The sequence below is a fragment of the Salmo trutta genome, chromosome 15 (genome assembly GCF_901001165.1).
Source record: "Salmo trutta chromosome 15, fSalTru1.1, whole genome shotgun sequence".
Classification (NCBI taxonomy): domain Eukaryota; kingdom Metazoa; phylum Chordata; class Actinopteri; order Salmoniformes; family Salmonidae; genus Salmo; species Salmo trutta.
Genome location: NC_042971.1, coordinates 30,269,267 through 30,285,736, shown reverse-complemented (window position 1 = coordinate 30,285,736; position 16,470 = coordinate 30,269,267). Strand labels below are relative to the sequence as shown.

General features: G+C 42.7%; 1 protein-coding gene across 2 annotated transcripts in view; it reads right to left on the bottom strand.

Annotated features, from left to right (window-relative positions):
• Window positions 1-16,191, bottom strand: part of LOC115148788 (AP-2 complex subunit beta) — a 69,708-nt gene extending 53,517 nt beyond the window's left edge. For both annotated transcript variants that reach the window (XM_029691014.1, XM_029691015.1), the window contains exons 1-8: window positions 16,025-16,191; window positions 15,408-15,459; window positions 15,017-15,122; window positions 14,374-14,509; window positions 13,848-14,093; window positions 11,846-12,036; window positions 4,401-4,622; window positions 37-157 (exon numbers count right to left, since the gene is read on the bottom strand). In XM_029691014.1, coding sequence (XP_029546874.1) covers window positions 37-157; window positions 4,401-4,622; window positions 11,846-12,036; window positions 13,848-14,093; window positions 14,374-14,509; window positions 15,017-15,122; window positions 15,408-15,444 — 1,059 coding nt within the window. In that variant the 5' untranslated portion in view covers window positions 15,445-15,459; window positions 16,025-16,191. The remainder of the gene's footprint in view (window positions 1-36; window positions 158-4,400; window positions 4,623-11,845; window positions 12,037-13,847; window positions 14,094-14,373; window positions 14,510-15,016; window positions 15,123-15,407; window positions 15,460-16,024) is intronic.
• Between the last annotated feature and the right edge of the window lie 279 nt (window positions 16,192-16,470).

Below are 16,470 nucleotides of genomic sequence, written 5' to 3'. Positions count from 1 at the left end.
TCCATTCACTGAGGTACGGGGTTCCATGAGCAGTACCTGGGCTATGTTGGCCTGGGAGGCCAGGCGAATCATGATATCCAGTTTCTCCAATTTGACGTAGATGGGGTCGTTGTACTTGACAAAGAACACCTTGATCTCCTGCTTCAGGATCTCAGGCCTAAATAATAGAGATGACATTTACAATGGAAACAGAACAACTCTATATGTCTATCTATAAGAGTCCTGATCTGAACCCACAGAGCTGAGAAATGGGAAAGGTACATAGGAAGAGAAATGCTGTCATCTAGTGGCTAGCAAGTGAGGAGGACACAAAACGAAAACATGGTGCCAAGACATAAAATGGTCCAATGCAGCCGCTTTTATCTCAACATCAAATCATTTCTCTGTAAAAAATGAAGTAACTTACTGTGACTGCCTTAAATACATTTGTAAAAAAAGGTATACAAAATGCTTCTTAGCATAGAGCAAGCAAGAATTTTGCTAGGACTGTCTGGGAGTGGTCAGAGTGGGAGGGGAAAACCAATAACTTGCTGTTATTGGCAGAGAAGTTTGGAACTAACTTGGTTATTGGTCTATTAAGTCAAAGTTGCAGGTCCATTATGATGTTCTGAGAGAGCAACTTAGCATATATAACAAGGCAATTAGAAATGCCAGATGGGCTCATTTTTCTAAATTGATCACTAATAATCAGAATAATTCAAGAGTGCTCTTCTCCACCATTGATGGCCTGATAAATCCTACCCCCGCAAACCTATGTGAACTTTCCAAACGTGATGAGTTTGCAGCATATTTCAGAGACAAGATAACAAACACTAGGCTGGGTATCAGTCAAGCAAGACCTGATGAGAAGTTTGATGATATGTGCCTTAGCCTACCACGCAAAGGCACTATGGATTTATTTTCCCTTGTTGACACCGACATGCTCAGGAAAGTGATAACACAAGCCTTCTAGATCCTATCCCCACCACCTTCTCCAAAACTGTTTTTAATTGCATATCTGAAGTGCCAGCTATTGTTAATCACTCCCTGTTCACAGGCACTTTCCCCACTGCACTCAAAACTGCTATGGTGAAACCCCTTCTGAAGAAATTAAATCTAGTTTCTTCAGCTCTTAGAAATGTTCAACCAATCTCCAACTTTCCATTCTTAAGCAAAATTCTGTAGAAATAGGTTTTCAAACAGCTAAAAGATTTTTTAAGTGCAAACTGTATTTTGGAAAATTCCAATCTGGTTTTCGTGCCCACCACAGCACAGAGACAGCTTTAGTTAAAGTGGTCAATTATCAGCTCTCTGTCCTTGTACTGTTGGATTTAAGTGCAGTATTTGACACTGGTGACCATGATGTCCTTCTGGACAGACTGGAGAGGTGGGTTGGCCTCTCCGGTCCAGTTCAAAATTGCTTTAACACCTATTTAACTGGTGGAGAGTTTGTCACCGTTGGTAAAATTAACTCAAGAGAACATACATATCACGTGGTGTTCCACAAGGTTAGATTTTAGGTCCTGAACCGTTTATATACAGTATGTTACCCTTAGCAGCGTTTTTCAGAAAGCACAGCATTGATTTTCACTGCTAGGCAGATGAAACACAACTTTACGTTTCTGTGTCACCAGAGGATTTTAGCTTCACTGATAAATTATTAGACTGTATTACTAACTTAAATACTTGGATGGCTCACAACTTTCTCCAGCTAAATCAATACAAGACCAAGGTACTTACTGTTGGAGCCAAAACACAGAGAGGATCTGATCGCACATTTTAATTAACTGGCAATAAAGATAAAACACCAGGTAAAAAGCCTGGGTGTCCTTTTAGATTCTGAATTCAACTTCGAATCATACATTAGGAATGTGACCAAAATGGCTTTTACCACCTGAGGAACATTGCCAAAGCAATTTCTGATCGCAGGCTGATACTGTAATACTCTCCTGGCTGGTTTACCCAAGAAAAGCCATTGGTCAACTGCAAAACATACAGAATGCTGCAGCACGGGTACTGTCCAAGACCAGACGGAAAGCACACATTTACACCGGTTTTAAGGCCTCTGCACTGGCTGCCTGTGAGTTTTATAATTCACTTAAAAAAGTATTTTATTAGTTTTTAAATCAATCTCCGATTGTGCACCCCAATACATGTCAGACGTGCTTTTAAGTTATGCACCCAGTAGGTCTCTCCGGTCCTCTGGCACTGGGCTTTTAACTTTCCCAAAGTCTAGGACCAAGAGGCATGGAGAGGCAGCATTTAGTTATTATGCCCCCAGCCTCTGGAATAGACTGCCAGAGGACCCGAGGGGGGCCAGAAACTGTGGATATACAGTACCAGTCAAAAGTTTAGACACACCTTCTCATTCCAGGGCTTTTCCTTTAATTTTTACTATTTTCCACATTGTAGATAATAGTGAAGACATCAAAACTATGAAATAACACATATGGAATCATGTAGTAACCAAAACAAACATTTGACTGGTACTGTATTTAAAAGAGATCTTAAAACACACCTTTTAAGCTTTGCTTTTCCTTAGGGTGCTTTTTAGTCTTTCAATTTTTATTGTTCTTATGTTTTTTTTATCCTCATGTTTGTTGTGTAGTGTAATATATATATACACACACACAAAAAATTAAAAACAGAAATATATATTTCACTGTTTTTTTTTTCTTCATTTTTTCCTGTGAAGCACATTTCATTGCATGTCTGAAATGGCCTGTATAAATAAAGGTTGATTTGATTAACCGATTTACCGCCTAGTGATATCATAAGGCAGGCCAAAACGCCTCAAAGTGTGGAAATATTTGTATTTATTTATTTAACCTGTCTGGGCTAGGGGGCAGTATTTTCACGGCCGGATGAAAAACGTACCCAATTTAAACAGGTTACTAATCTGGCCCAGAAACTAGAATATGCATATTATTAGTAGATTTGGATAGAAAACACTCCGAAGTTAATAAAACTGTTTGAATGATGTCTGTGAGTATAACAGAACTCATATGGCAGGCAAAAACCTGAGAAAATTCCAAGCAGGAAGTGGAAAGTCTGAGAATTGTAGTTCTTTTAATTCTCAATCGAAGCTACAGTGTCTGTGGGGTGACGTTGCACTTCCTAAGGCTTCCATTGGCTGTCTAAAGCCTTCAGAAAGTAGTTTGAGCATTTTCCTGTCACTGGGCAGAGTATAGGAGCTCAGTTACTGAGTGGTCTGCCTGGCAACAAAGGGATTGGATATGCTCGGTCCGCGAGCGCTCCCCTCCTTTTTCTTCTTGAATGAATATGCTATTGTCCGGTTGGAATATTATTGCAATTTTACGTTAAAAATACCATAAAGATTGATTTTGAACAGCGTTTGACATGCTTCTAAGTACGGTAATGGAACATTTTGACTTTTCGTCTCTCGTTCCGCGCTCGCGCGTTATGCCTTTGGATAAGTGATCTGTACGCACGAACAAAACGGAGGTATTTGGACATAAATATGGATTATTTGGAACAAAAACAACATTTCTTGTTGAAGTAGCAGTCCTGGGAGTGCATTTTGACGAAGATCAGCAAAGGTAATACAATATTTCTAATACTAATTCTGAGTTTAGGTTACCCCGAATTTGGCGGGTGTCTGAATAGCTCGCCGTGATGGCTGAGCTATGTACTCAGAATATTGAAAAATGTGCTTTCTCCGTAAAGCTATTTTAAAATCTGACACAGCGGTTGCATAAAGGAGTAGTCTATCTATAATTCTTAAAATAATTATGTATTTTGTCAATGTTTATGATGAGTATTTTTGTAAATTGATGTGCACAAGTGTATCTTTAAAATGGTGTAAAATAGTCGTATGTTTGAGAAAGTTGAATTATGACATTTTGTTGTTTTTGAATTTGCCGCCCTGATATTTCACTGGCTGTGTCCCGCAGGTGGGATGCTAGCGTCCCACGTAGCCCTGAGAAGTTAACAATGCAAATCAGTTAAGAACAAATTCTTATTTACAATGACAGCCTACCCCAGCCAAAACCTAACCCGGATGACACTGGGCCAATTTGTTCTTAACTGACTTGCCTAGTTAAATAAAGGTTAAATAAATAAATACAAATATTTCCACACTATGAGGTTGGAATAAAAATTAGATTGATGAGAAGAGAAAAAAAACAATTTAATTCATTTTACAATAAGGCTGCAACCTAACAAAATGTGGAAAAAGTCAATGGGGTCTGAATACTTGCACTGTATATATATAAAAAAAAAAAAAAACATATTTTTTACTTCATTGGGCCTTTTCCAACACCAAACATTCCACATCACTGAGGATTAATTGAGAAAGTGATAAACTAAACACATTTTGATGGATTGCTCTGTTCCAGCCCTGATCCCTTGGAGGCTAGCAATAACTTTGCATTAATGTTGAGTGTAAATTTCCCACTGACCTTTTCTGGACAATGAGGTTGATGTTCCTGAGGGCCACATACTGGACCTCTGGCTCCCCAGAGAGCAGGGTGACCAGCGGTGGGGACAGCTTCTTCAGCAGAGTGTTGTAGTAGTCCGACTCCTTAGGCAGAAGCTCCAGGAACTTCATCAGCACCTTAACGGCCGACAGCACCACCGCCGAGTTGGCATGGGAGAGACGGGGAGTGACCCGCTCGCAGATGCTGGAAAAGAAAGAGAACAGGTGGATTTATTAGTGCAATCTATATTACAAAGGATTTAAAAGTTGACAACACCATAAGTGATTTTAGTGCACAAACGCAGCAGTTTACTTTAGATGCAATAAACGTCTGGTAGAGATTTAGTACACAGGACTTATTGTGGAGATTTATCACAACTCCCTTTAAAGGACATAAATTGGTACATAACAAATAGCTCAGATATTTTTTATTTTGGCTACCATGGCTAGAAGAGAACTCAGTGACTTTGAAAGATGGGTCTCAAAGGAGAATGGGGGGGTTTAAAGTGTGTGCGTCACCAGATCTCAACCCAATTGAACACTTATGGGAGATTCTGGAGCGGAGCCTGAGACAGTGTTTTCTACCACCATCAACAAAACACCAAATGATGGAATTTCACATGGAAGAACGGTGTCGCAACCCTTCAATAGAGTTCCAGACACCTGTAGAATCTATGCCAAGGCACATTGAAGCTGCGGTGGCCCAATGCCCTATAAAGACAATATATGTTGGTGGTTCCTTTATTTTGGCAATTTCCTGTATCGATCTCAATGCTATACTGAATTACCTTGGTAGTTCACTCCTGCAAACTTATCCTTAATTATTTGTTTTCGGTGTTTGTGCATTGTTTTTCTCAACTTATTTTTTATATAGCTACTCAAGTAGTGTATTTTTTCCCCCTCAACAGCATTAAATTAGATAACATATTTGACTACTTCTCCAACCAAACAGCCAATTGTTTGGATTCAAATGCCAGCTCAGATCCTCCGAGATCCTCATCTCTTCTTATCTCATCTCCCATTTATTGGATCAAAGGCTGGACCAAAAGATACAGAAATGGCAGAAACTATCACTCACTACACCCAAAGATTCCTCAGAAGTTTTTGACATGTTAAAATAACCCTGTGCAGGGAGATAAAGAACAACCTTCTGAAATATGGAATCCTGTGGTGGAAATTACAACATTATTGTATGTTATTCACATTACTTTATATTAGAATGTATTCTTGTATTAGTATACTGCTCAAAAAAATAAAGGGAACACTTAAACAACACATCCTAGATCTGAATGAATGAAATAATCTTATGAAATACTTTTTTCTTTACATAGTTGAATGTGCTGACAACAAAATCACACAAAAATAATCAATGGAAATCCAATTTATCAACCCATGAAGGTCTGGATTTGGAGTCACACTCAAAATTAAAGTGGAAAACCACACTACAGGCTGATCCAACTTTGATGTAATGTCCTTAAAACAAGTCAAAATGAGGCTCAGTAGTGTGTGTGGCCTCCACGTGCCTGTATGACCTCCCTACAATGCCTGGGCATGCTCCTGATGAGGTGGCGGATGGTCTCCTGAGGGATCTCCTCCCAGACCTGGACTAAAGCATCCGCCAACTCCTGGACAGTCTGTGGTGCAACGTGGCGTTGGTGGATGGAGCGAGACATGATGTCCCAGATGTGGTCAATTGGATTCAGGTCTGGAGAACGGGCGGGCCAGTCCATAGCATCAATGCCTTCCTCTTGCAGGAACTGCTGACACGCTCCAGCCACATGAGGTCTAGCATTGTCTTGCATTAGGAGGAACCCAGGGCCAACCGCACCAGCATATGGTCTCACAAGGGGTCTGAGGATCTCATCTCGGTACCTAATGGCAGTCAGGCTACCTCTGGTGAGCACATGGAGGGCTGTGCGGCCCCCCAAAGAAATGCCACCCCACACTATGACTGACCCACCGCCAAACCAGTCATGCTGGAGGATGTTGCAGGCAGCAGAACGTTCTCCACGGCGTCTCCAGACTCTGTCACGTGCTCAGTGTGAACCTGCTTTCATCTGTGAAGAGCACAGGGCGCCAGTGGCGAATTTGCCAATCTTGGTGTTCTCTGGCAAATGCCAAAGGTCCTGCACGGTGTTGAGCTGTAAGCACAACCCCCACCTGTGGACGTCGGGCCCTCATACCACCCTCATGGAGTCTGTTTCTGACCGTTTGAGCAGACACATGCACATTTGTGGCCTGCTGGAGGTCATTTTGCAGGGCTCTGGCAGTGCTCCTCCTGCTCCTCCTTGTACAAAGGCGGAGGTAGCGGTCCTGCTGCTGGGTTGTTGCCCTCCTACAACCTCCTCCAGTCTCCTGATGTACTGGCCTGTCTCCTGGTAGCGCCTCCATGCTCTGGACACTACGCTGACAGACACAGCAAACCTTCTTGCCACAGCTCGCATTGATGTGCCATCCTGGATGAGCTGCACTACCTGAGCCACTTGTGTGGGTTGTAGACTCCGTCTCATGCTACCACTAGAGTGAAAGCACCGCCAGCATTCAAAAGTGACCAAAACATCAGCCAGGAAGCATAGGAACTGAGAAGTGGTCTGTGGTCACCACCTGCAGAACCACTCCTTTATTGGGTGTCTTGCTAATTGCCTATAATTTCCACCTGTTGTCTATTCCATTTGCACAACAGCATGTGAAATTTATTGTCAATCAGTGTTGCTTCCTAAGTGGAGAGTTTGATTTCACAGAAGTGTGATTGACTTGGAGTTGCATTGTGTTGTTTAAGTGTTCCCTTTATTTTTTTGAGCAGTGTACTTTCACAGTTTGTCTGTTCTTCTGAGAGGAGCCTCTGAGGCTTAACGATTTACAATGCCTTGGTGATAAAACCTAGACTGCATTCCATTCCATGATTAGTGTCTGTGTGAAATGTTGGCCTGTCTGCCAGTGCTAGGCAAACCCTCCTTCCAGTTTATTTCTCCCGCATTGCAGATGAACACTTGTCTTCATAATTTGAGGGAAGGACCTAGTGTCCTATGTTGCATTAGTATTTCTGTATAAACATGTAGTAAATGACCTAGAGACAGACGTTTGGCACCATGTAAATCTTGCTGTATGTTGCTTGATATCACAATGTACCTTTGTATAATTCTATACATCTGTGGTTTGTCATGAACATTCAGGAGGATGTACTTTGCTATAAAGAGCTGTAACCCAAATCTGCTCGTTGGGCTCTCAGCAATCACTTAAGGGTGGTCGTTGACCACTCCGTTATTGCAATAATTAATAATAAAGTTTGATTGTTTTGAAGAAATCTAAAAGTCTCTCTTTTGAATCAGAAATATTCGGCAACTTCCAAAGTTATTCAACTGGGCCTTTTAAATGCAAGATCCATAAACAACAAAGGGTTACTACTGAATGACATCACTGATAGAGGTCTATACTTTCTCTGCCTCACTAAGACTTGGCATCAGCCCAATGAGTACATATCCCTCAAACAATGCACTCCATCTGGCTACACCTACCTGGACTGTTCTCACACATCTGGACATGGTGGCGGATTGGATGTAATCTGCAGGACTGACGGCACTGTGAAGTCTACTCCAGTACCAGCTGTCTCATGTTTTGAATGCATGGCTTTCAAGAGCACTGACTCTGTATCAGTACTGGCTGTGCTGATTTATCGACCTCCTAAGCTCAACTCTGACTTTCTTCCGGAACTATCTGAGCTACTAACAATCCTGAGCCCCTTGTGCCTTGCTATGCTAGTGCTTGGTCATTTCAACATACATGTCGACTGCAGTCTCTCTACCGGCCTGGCTGATGTCCTGGACATATTTGGACTCCAACAGCACGTGGACTTTGCCAGCCACAACAAAGGCCATGTACTAGACCTGGTCGGTACTACAGGCGTGGAATTCGCCAAATTGGAAGGAAACGTGTCAGGGATGTCCGACCATAAACTCATCACCTTCACCCTAGCTATTCCTCGACCCACTCAGCCAAAGAAACGCTCCATTCAGTTCAAAAGTCTAAAAACAAACACTGGCCAGCTTACTGAATCCATCTCCTACATGCAAGTTACTGACTCGTGGCTCAAAACAACACTGCATTGGCCTCCATAATGGATAAAGTTGCTCCTTTGGAAACACGAATGGTGTCTTTCTCCAAATCTTCTCCCTGGTACACTGAGGAGCAGAGCAACGCTCTTTGAAAGCAACTGGCCGTCGTCTAGAGCAACAGTATAAGAAAACTGTGTCTAACTGTACATGCGTAGACGTATGAGCAACATCAGCAAGAATACAAACAGGCCTTAAATGCACCTCGGGCATCCTACTGGTCCTAACTGATCAGCAACAGCATTGGTAACTCCCTGTTTTCTACTGTGAGCAAGCTCCTCCAACCTATAATCAATTCTGCTACCTCAGCCTCCCCAAGGTGCAATCAATACCTGTGCATCTTCCAAAGCAAAATTGAAAACATCAATAACACCATCCTGTCCTCTCCAGCCCCAGTAGTTAAGCTATCCAGTCCTACGCTCCCTGAGTCAAGGTTCTCCACCTTCACCACAGTCACTGCAGCTGATGTAACCAAGCTAGTTAGGACAATGAGGCCCACCACTTGCTCCCCACCTGCTTACCTGCTCTGGAGCATTTCTTCACAGAAATGATCAAGTACCTCATCACTGGATGTGTCCCTCCTCAGCTCAAACTGGCCACAGTCAGACCAGTACTTAAAAAGCCTGGATCTGACCCTGACAACCTCAAGAACTAAAGGCCTATTTCCAAGCTCCTCAGATATACTGTTTCTAACTCAAAAACCATCTGGCCACTCACAACCTACTTGAGCCCTTCCAGTCAGGTTTCAGAGCTAGACACAGTGCCAAGACTGCCCTGATAAAAAAAGTCACCAATGACGACCTCATGAATGCTGACTCTGGTGCTGCCAGCATCCTCATACTGCTGGACCTCAGTGCAGCATTACACGGTCAGCCATGCCATCCTACTGGATCGCATGGAGAAGCTCCTGGGCCTGTCAGACACTGTCTGGGACTATCTCACTGATCGCTACCAGTTTGTAGCCATCTGTCCTAGTAGGGCAGACACAGTTGTGGTCTGACAGGGGGTCCCTCAAGACTCGGTCCTGGGGCCACTACTGATTTGTATCGGCATGCTGCCACTGGGAAAGATCTTGAGGAAACACGGACTGGGGTTTCACTTTTATGCTAACGCCACTCAGCTGTACGTCTCCACAAACACTGACAATGCCACTGCACTCCTGGTCAGCAGCCTGCCTGCAGGACATCAAAGCGTGGATGCAGTGAAGTTTCCCAAAGTTAAACTGCAAAAAGAGTGGGGACGTCCCGATTGGCACAGGCACAATTATAAACAACATCAGCAGCTACAGCCTCAATATTGCTGGTGTCAAGGTCCATAACAACCTGTGACGGCAGAGTCACTGTGCACATGCTCCTCTGGCGCTGGGCATTCTGGGTGATGTAGTCGGTGCTGTTTTAAGCCAGATTTGCCACATCTTTAATGGTGTTGCAGGCTTATTTGATTTTCATTATTTACATTATTATTATATTACTTGAATAATATATTATATCTTAATAATATATTGTCATTATTTGTTTGTTGTATTTCAGGTTCATGACCTGTGGTCATTTGATTTAAAATAAAATTAAGGACAAAACACGAGTCATGACACTGAAAGGCCCCAGAGTGTGCAACACCACTAAGCAAGGGGCACCACCAAGCAAGCGGCACCATGAAGACCAAGGAGCTCTCCAAACAGGTCAGGGACAAAGTTGTGGATAAGTACAGATCAAGGTTGGGTTAAAAAAATATATCAAACTTTGAACATCCCACGGAGCACCATTAAATCCATTATTTAAAAAATGAATAGAATATGGCACCACAACAAACCTGCCAAAAGAGGGCTGCCCACCAAAACTCACGGACCAAGCAAGGAGGGCATTATTCAGAGAGGCAACAAAGAGACCAAAGATAACCCTGAAGGAGCTGCAAAGCTCCACAGCGGAGATTGGAGCAATTGTCTATAGGACCACTTTAAGCCGTACACTCCACAGAACCGGGCTTTACGGGAGAGTGGCCAGAAAAAATCCAGCGCTTAAAGAAAAAAATAAGCAAACACATTTGGTGTTCGCCAAAAGAAGAAGGTACTCTGTTCAGATTTAACTTTTTGGCCATCAAGGAAAACGCTATGTCTGGCGTAAACCCAACACCTCTCATCACCCAGAGAACACCATCCCCACAGTGAAGCATGGTGGAGGCAGCATCATGCTGTGGGGATGTTTTTCCCCATCGGCAGGGACTTTGAAACTGGTCAGAATTTAAGGAATGATGGATGGCGCTAAATACAGGGACATTCTTGAGGGAAATCTGTTTCAGTCTTCCAGAGATTTGAGACTGGGACGGAGGTTCACCTTCCAGCAGGACAATGACCCTAAGCAAACTGCTAAAGCAACACTCGAGTGGTTTAAGGGGAAACATTTAAATGTCTTGGAATGGCCTAGTCAATGCCCAGACCTCAATCCAATTGAGAATCTGTGGTGTGACTTGAAGATTGCTGTACACCAGCGGAACCCATCCAACTTGAAGGAGCTGGAGCAGTTTTGCCTTGAAGAATGGGCAAGAATGGTCAGATGTGCCAAGCTTATAGAGACATACCCCAAGAGACTTGCAGCTGTAATTGCTGCAAAAGGTGGCTCTACAAGGTATTGACATTGGTGGGGTGAATAGTTATGCACGCTCAAGTTCTGTTTTTCTTATCTTATTTCTTGTTTGTTTCACAAACAATATTTAGCATCTTCAAAGTCGTAGGCATGTTGTGTAAATCAAATGATACAAACCCCCCAAAAATGTATTTTAATCCCAGGTTGTAAGGCAACAAAAAAGGAAAAATGCCAAGGGGGTCAATACTTTTGCAAGCCACTGTACATTTGGTCATATAGTGTATGTATGCGTATAAACATATTGGGATTAATATATGAAATTTGGTGCATTTCTATAACCTATTTGGAATGATTGACGTGATACTCTGTAACCACATGTAAATACACTGCGAGGGTAAATAAACAGTGGTGCACAGCAATGTCTGTTTGTTTCCCTTGTATGCATGTGTCACACGTGTGTCCAAGATGAGACATTTCTTGGATGGCAAGCACAAAGTAGACGAAAATGTAATTTCACAAGACAGCTTTTTGGGCAGCATAGTACCATGCAGCAAGATTTAGAAGTTTGCAAACTAACATACAAAATATGGCCCACAAGAAAAAACTTAGATATGTTACTCTGACAACTAAATCAGGTTTTAGTGCAGTTTCTATATAAACCGGAAAAAAGGTTTTCAGAATGATAACAGAACTCAATGAATCTACTTTGTTTGAGGGGACGACAAAAGATGTGTGCGTACCTCTGGGCCTCGCGCTCATCTTTGGGGTTGTAGTTGGACAGGCAGTCCAAGATGAAGATCTGGCCCCACTCAGTGCACTCATTGAGGGCCGTCAGAAGCTTGTTGATGTTCTGGGGGTTGAGGTCCAGCAGGTTGCTGTTGGGGTGGGACTCACTGATCTCAGACAGAGCTGCCACCGCGTTGGCCACCACCTGGAGGTTCAGATACAGTGATCAGTGGTCTGTCTTGTCTGCCAATGGACTTTCATCAGGGAAATAGGGTCAATCATGAGAAACTGTTAAAACAGGTCCTGGAACAACACCCTTACAGGCTGTTTTTAAATTACCCCAGGCCCCCGAAGTATACAAGAAAAGTAAACAAAGTCTGAGAAATTCGCCTGACATCTACACTACCAGTTAAAAGTTTTAGAACACCTACTCATTCAAGGGTTTTTCTTTATGTTTTACTATTTTCTACATTGTGGAATAATAGTGAAGACATCAAAACTATGAAATAACACATATGGAATCATGTAGTAACCAAAGTGTTAAACAAATCAAAATATATTATATATTTGAGATCCTTGAAATAGCCACCATTTGCCTTGAAAAAAGCTTTGCACACTCTTGGCATTCTCTCAACCAGCTTCATGAGGTAGTCACCTGGAACGCATTTTAATTAACAGGTGTGCCTTCATAAAAGTTCATTTCTTTCCTTCTTAATGTGTTTGAGCCAATCAGTTGTGTTGTGACATGGTAGGGGTGGAATACAGTAGATAGCCCTATTTGGTAGAAGACCAAGTCCATATTATGACAAGAACAGCTCAAATAAGCAAAGAGAACCAACAGTCCGTCATTACTTTAAGACATGAAGTTAAGTCAATATGGAACATTTCAAGAACCTTGAACGTTTCTTTAAGTGCAGTCGCAAAAACCATCAAGTGCTATGATGAAACTGGCTCTCATGAGGACTGACACAGGAATGGAAGACCCAGAGTTACCTCTGCTGCAGAGGATAAGTTCATTGGAGTTAACAGCCTCAGAAATTGCAGCCCAAATAAATGCTTCACAGAGTTCAAGTAACAGACACTTCTCAACATCAACTGTTCAGAGATTGCGTGAATCAGGCCTTCATGGTCGAATTGCGGCAAATAAACCACTACTAAAAAGGACACTAATAAGAAGAGACTTGCTTTGGCCAAGAAACACAAGCACTGGACATTAGACCGGTGGAAATATGTCCTTTGGTCTGGAATCCAAATCGGAGATGTTTGGTTTCAACCGCAGTCCCTTTGTGAGACGCGGTGTGGGTGAACGGATGATCTCCATAGGTGTATTTCCCACCGTAAAGCATGGAGGTGGTGTTATGGTGTGGGGGTGCTTTGCTGGTGACACTGTGTGATTTATTTAGAATTCAAGGCACACTTAACCAGCATGGCTACCACAGCATTCTGCAGCGATACGCCATCCCATTTGGTTTGGGCTTAGTGGGACTATTATTTGTTTTTCAACAGGACAATGACCCAACACACCTCCAGGCTGTGTAAGGGCTATTTTACCAAGAAGGAGAGTGATGGAGTTCTGCATCAGATGACCTGGCCTCCACAATCCCCCGACCTCAACCAAATTGAGATGGTTTGGGATGAGTCGGACCACAGAGTGAAGGAAAAGGAGCTAAAAAGTGCTCAGCATATGTTGGAACTACATCAAGACTGTTGAAAAAGCATTCCAGGTGAAGCTGGTTGAGAGAATGCCAAGAGTGTGCAAAGCTGTCATCAAGGCAAAGGGTGGCTATTTGAAGAATCTCAAATGTAAATATATTTTGATTTGTTTAACACTTTTTTGGTTACTACATGATTCCATATGTGTGATTTCATAGTTTTGATGTCTTCACTATTACTCTACAACGTAGAAAATAGTCAAAATAAAGAAAAACCCTTGAATGAGTAGGTGTTCTCAAACTTTTGACCGGTAGTGTACATAGTCTGGGCTGTGCCTAGGGGCCTACTGCCAGCCTATCCTACCATGGGGTTGGAGTCGGCGATGAGGTCCCTGAGGGAATCCAGGAAGCCCTGGTCCTCCACCATCTGGGCGTTGATGTCATGGAGCTTTGCCACACACACCGCTGCCGTCTTCCTCACGTATGGGTCCTCGTCCTTTAGACACTTCCTCAGCGGCTCACACAGGTACTCTGTGATCTTGTCCACGCGGATGCAGCCCATGGTGCGCACGGCCAGGGCCCGGATCAGGGGGTTAGGGTCCTCACAGTCCTGAGGGAGAGAGAGGTGAGATATCTATGGATGGGGAAGTGCAGTATTGCAATGGCTAGGCTGTGTAATATGTTAACAGCCAAAGTAAGTGGAAAACCATGTAAATGTGTATTTTTATGTCAAATAAAAGGCCTTGCCTCCCGGCTGGTCTGTTGGTAATGCTGCAACCTCTGGCACACATGTCTAGTGCCAACGTAGGTTTGAATCCAACCTACTACCCTTTGGTATCTCTCTCTCATAAAATACCTTTAAAAACATATTTAAAAAGAAAAGGCCTTGCCTTGACAAAGCTGTTGACAGCCATGATGGCCATGTCAGGCTGGCTCTTAGCATAGTTCATCAGGTACAGGTAGACCAGCTTTTTCAGCTCCAGGTTGTCTGTCTGCATGCAGTTCACCACGTCAGGGAAGAGAGAGCTAAAGGACAGACAATTTTAGGTCAGAACTGCGCATGTGCACGGATTCACTTCACGCCGTTACAACGTGGTAGCAATGGGACCAAAACAGAGAAGTTTAGCTTCGCGCTTCAACACTTCAATTATTGCGGAAATTGACCCACAATGCTGTTTACGTTGTGCATTAAGGCCATATCAGGGAGTATAACGTAAATAATAGAGATTATAATACATAACTTGCTAATTATAAACAAGTAGGCAATCTCTTTTACATTAAAGTAAAAATAATTGCTGAGAAGTGTTTGGAGAGCAGAAGCTGCAGGCAGGTCAAATCAAATCAATCGTATTGGTCACATACACATGGTTAGCAGATGTTATTGCGAGTGAAGCGAAATGTTTGTGCTTCTAGTTCCAACAGTGCAGCAATATCTAACAAGTAATCTAACAATTCCAAGGTCATTAGATAATGTCAGAGGGATGAATGGTCAACACACAGAAGTGTCACAGGAAGCAATCAGCTGTACGGTACCTGACATCCTTGCCCACAGTCATAGCCGCAATGACCTTCTTCACCGCCTCCTTCCTCTTCTCTTTCTTCTCATTGTTAAGCTCTGCCTTCAGCTCAAATATCTCCCCTGTAACAGGATACAGATGCAGCATTAGCAAGAGTCCAGTGTGACAACAGTATGATGCTCTCATTCAGCAACACTGGTTGAACGGTCAGCTCAGTTGTCAGCTTTGGCATGAACAGTTCAGCCTTAGTGGTAATTTCATGCATCCTGTTTCTGTGAGGAGAGTAGGAGCCAATCTATTTCCATTAAGAGTTATGTTGCACTTTCCTAATGGTAGGCATGCACTTATGATCAAGGGGACAATGTGTCATTGAAGAAGACAATGCCAATAAACGTTTTAAGACTCACCTTTTTTATTTGTTGTAAAATATTTTGAGTCGGTCATTGTTGTTATTCAAATCTGTTACAGGGAAACATCCAGCATTAGAGGATAGAAAGGACACATCATTGGCCTATGACACAAATAATTATAGCTACATCTTTACTCTTGGCTTCTAAATATGTTTTATATAGTTGAATGCAAGGGAACAAGCTAAGCAGAACTATAACAGCATCCCATGCCACTACGAGACATCAGTTGTACGTCACAACAGCAGCACTTTCACTGGCTAATGTCGGTAGTTAACGTTAGCTAGTTTGCTAGTCTGTAAGGCAGTTTACTTCCTTTTACAATAACGTTACATAGGGAAAAGAGGTTTGTAAACAGACTAGTTGTTATTACATATGTAGTCAGCTAGCTAAAAGCTCACAACAGAGCCAAGTGTTTCCAATTACAAGGCAATTATTGTCTTGGGTGTGACCCCAGGCCCGTGGAGTAGGGAAAATATCTATCCTACTAAGCTAGCTAACGTTAGCTGGCTAGGGATGATTGTAAGGCCTCTGTACTTCCAGCTAACTAGCGCTAGCTAGATAACATTAACGTTAAAACCACAACAAATCATCATTACAAATTGAAAGGTACAAACTTGTTTTGAGAGGTAATTTCAATAAGAAACTGCGTCGCTAGGGTGAGTGAAGCTATTCCAGATCTGGAAAGATGTTTTTGCTCCTTGATTGCCGCAGAGCGATAGCTAGCCGTGGAAAGATGGAGCACTCCCGGAAAAACAAAATGAGTGAAGGGTATCGGAGCCAGAAAGGCGTAACACCGGAAAACAGTTCATTTCGACCGGAAATAGCCGGACTATGTTTACAGAGGGACACGGAGTAGGTCACACAGACGTTTTAATTAAATAATTGGCGATAACTAGCTATGCCTGTGTAGTTTCGGTGGATAAAGTTGTGTGTCAACTGTAGAGATGCCCATGTTGCTGGGGACCGGAACTGTCCAGTGAGAGAGAGGCAGGTAGTGATGCCAACTTAGCAATTTTGTTGCTAGATTTAACAACTTTTCAGACTACCCTGGAAACTTTTT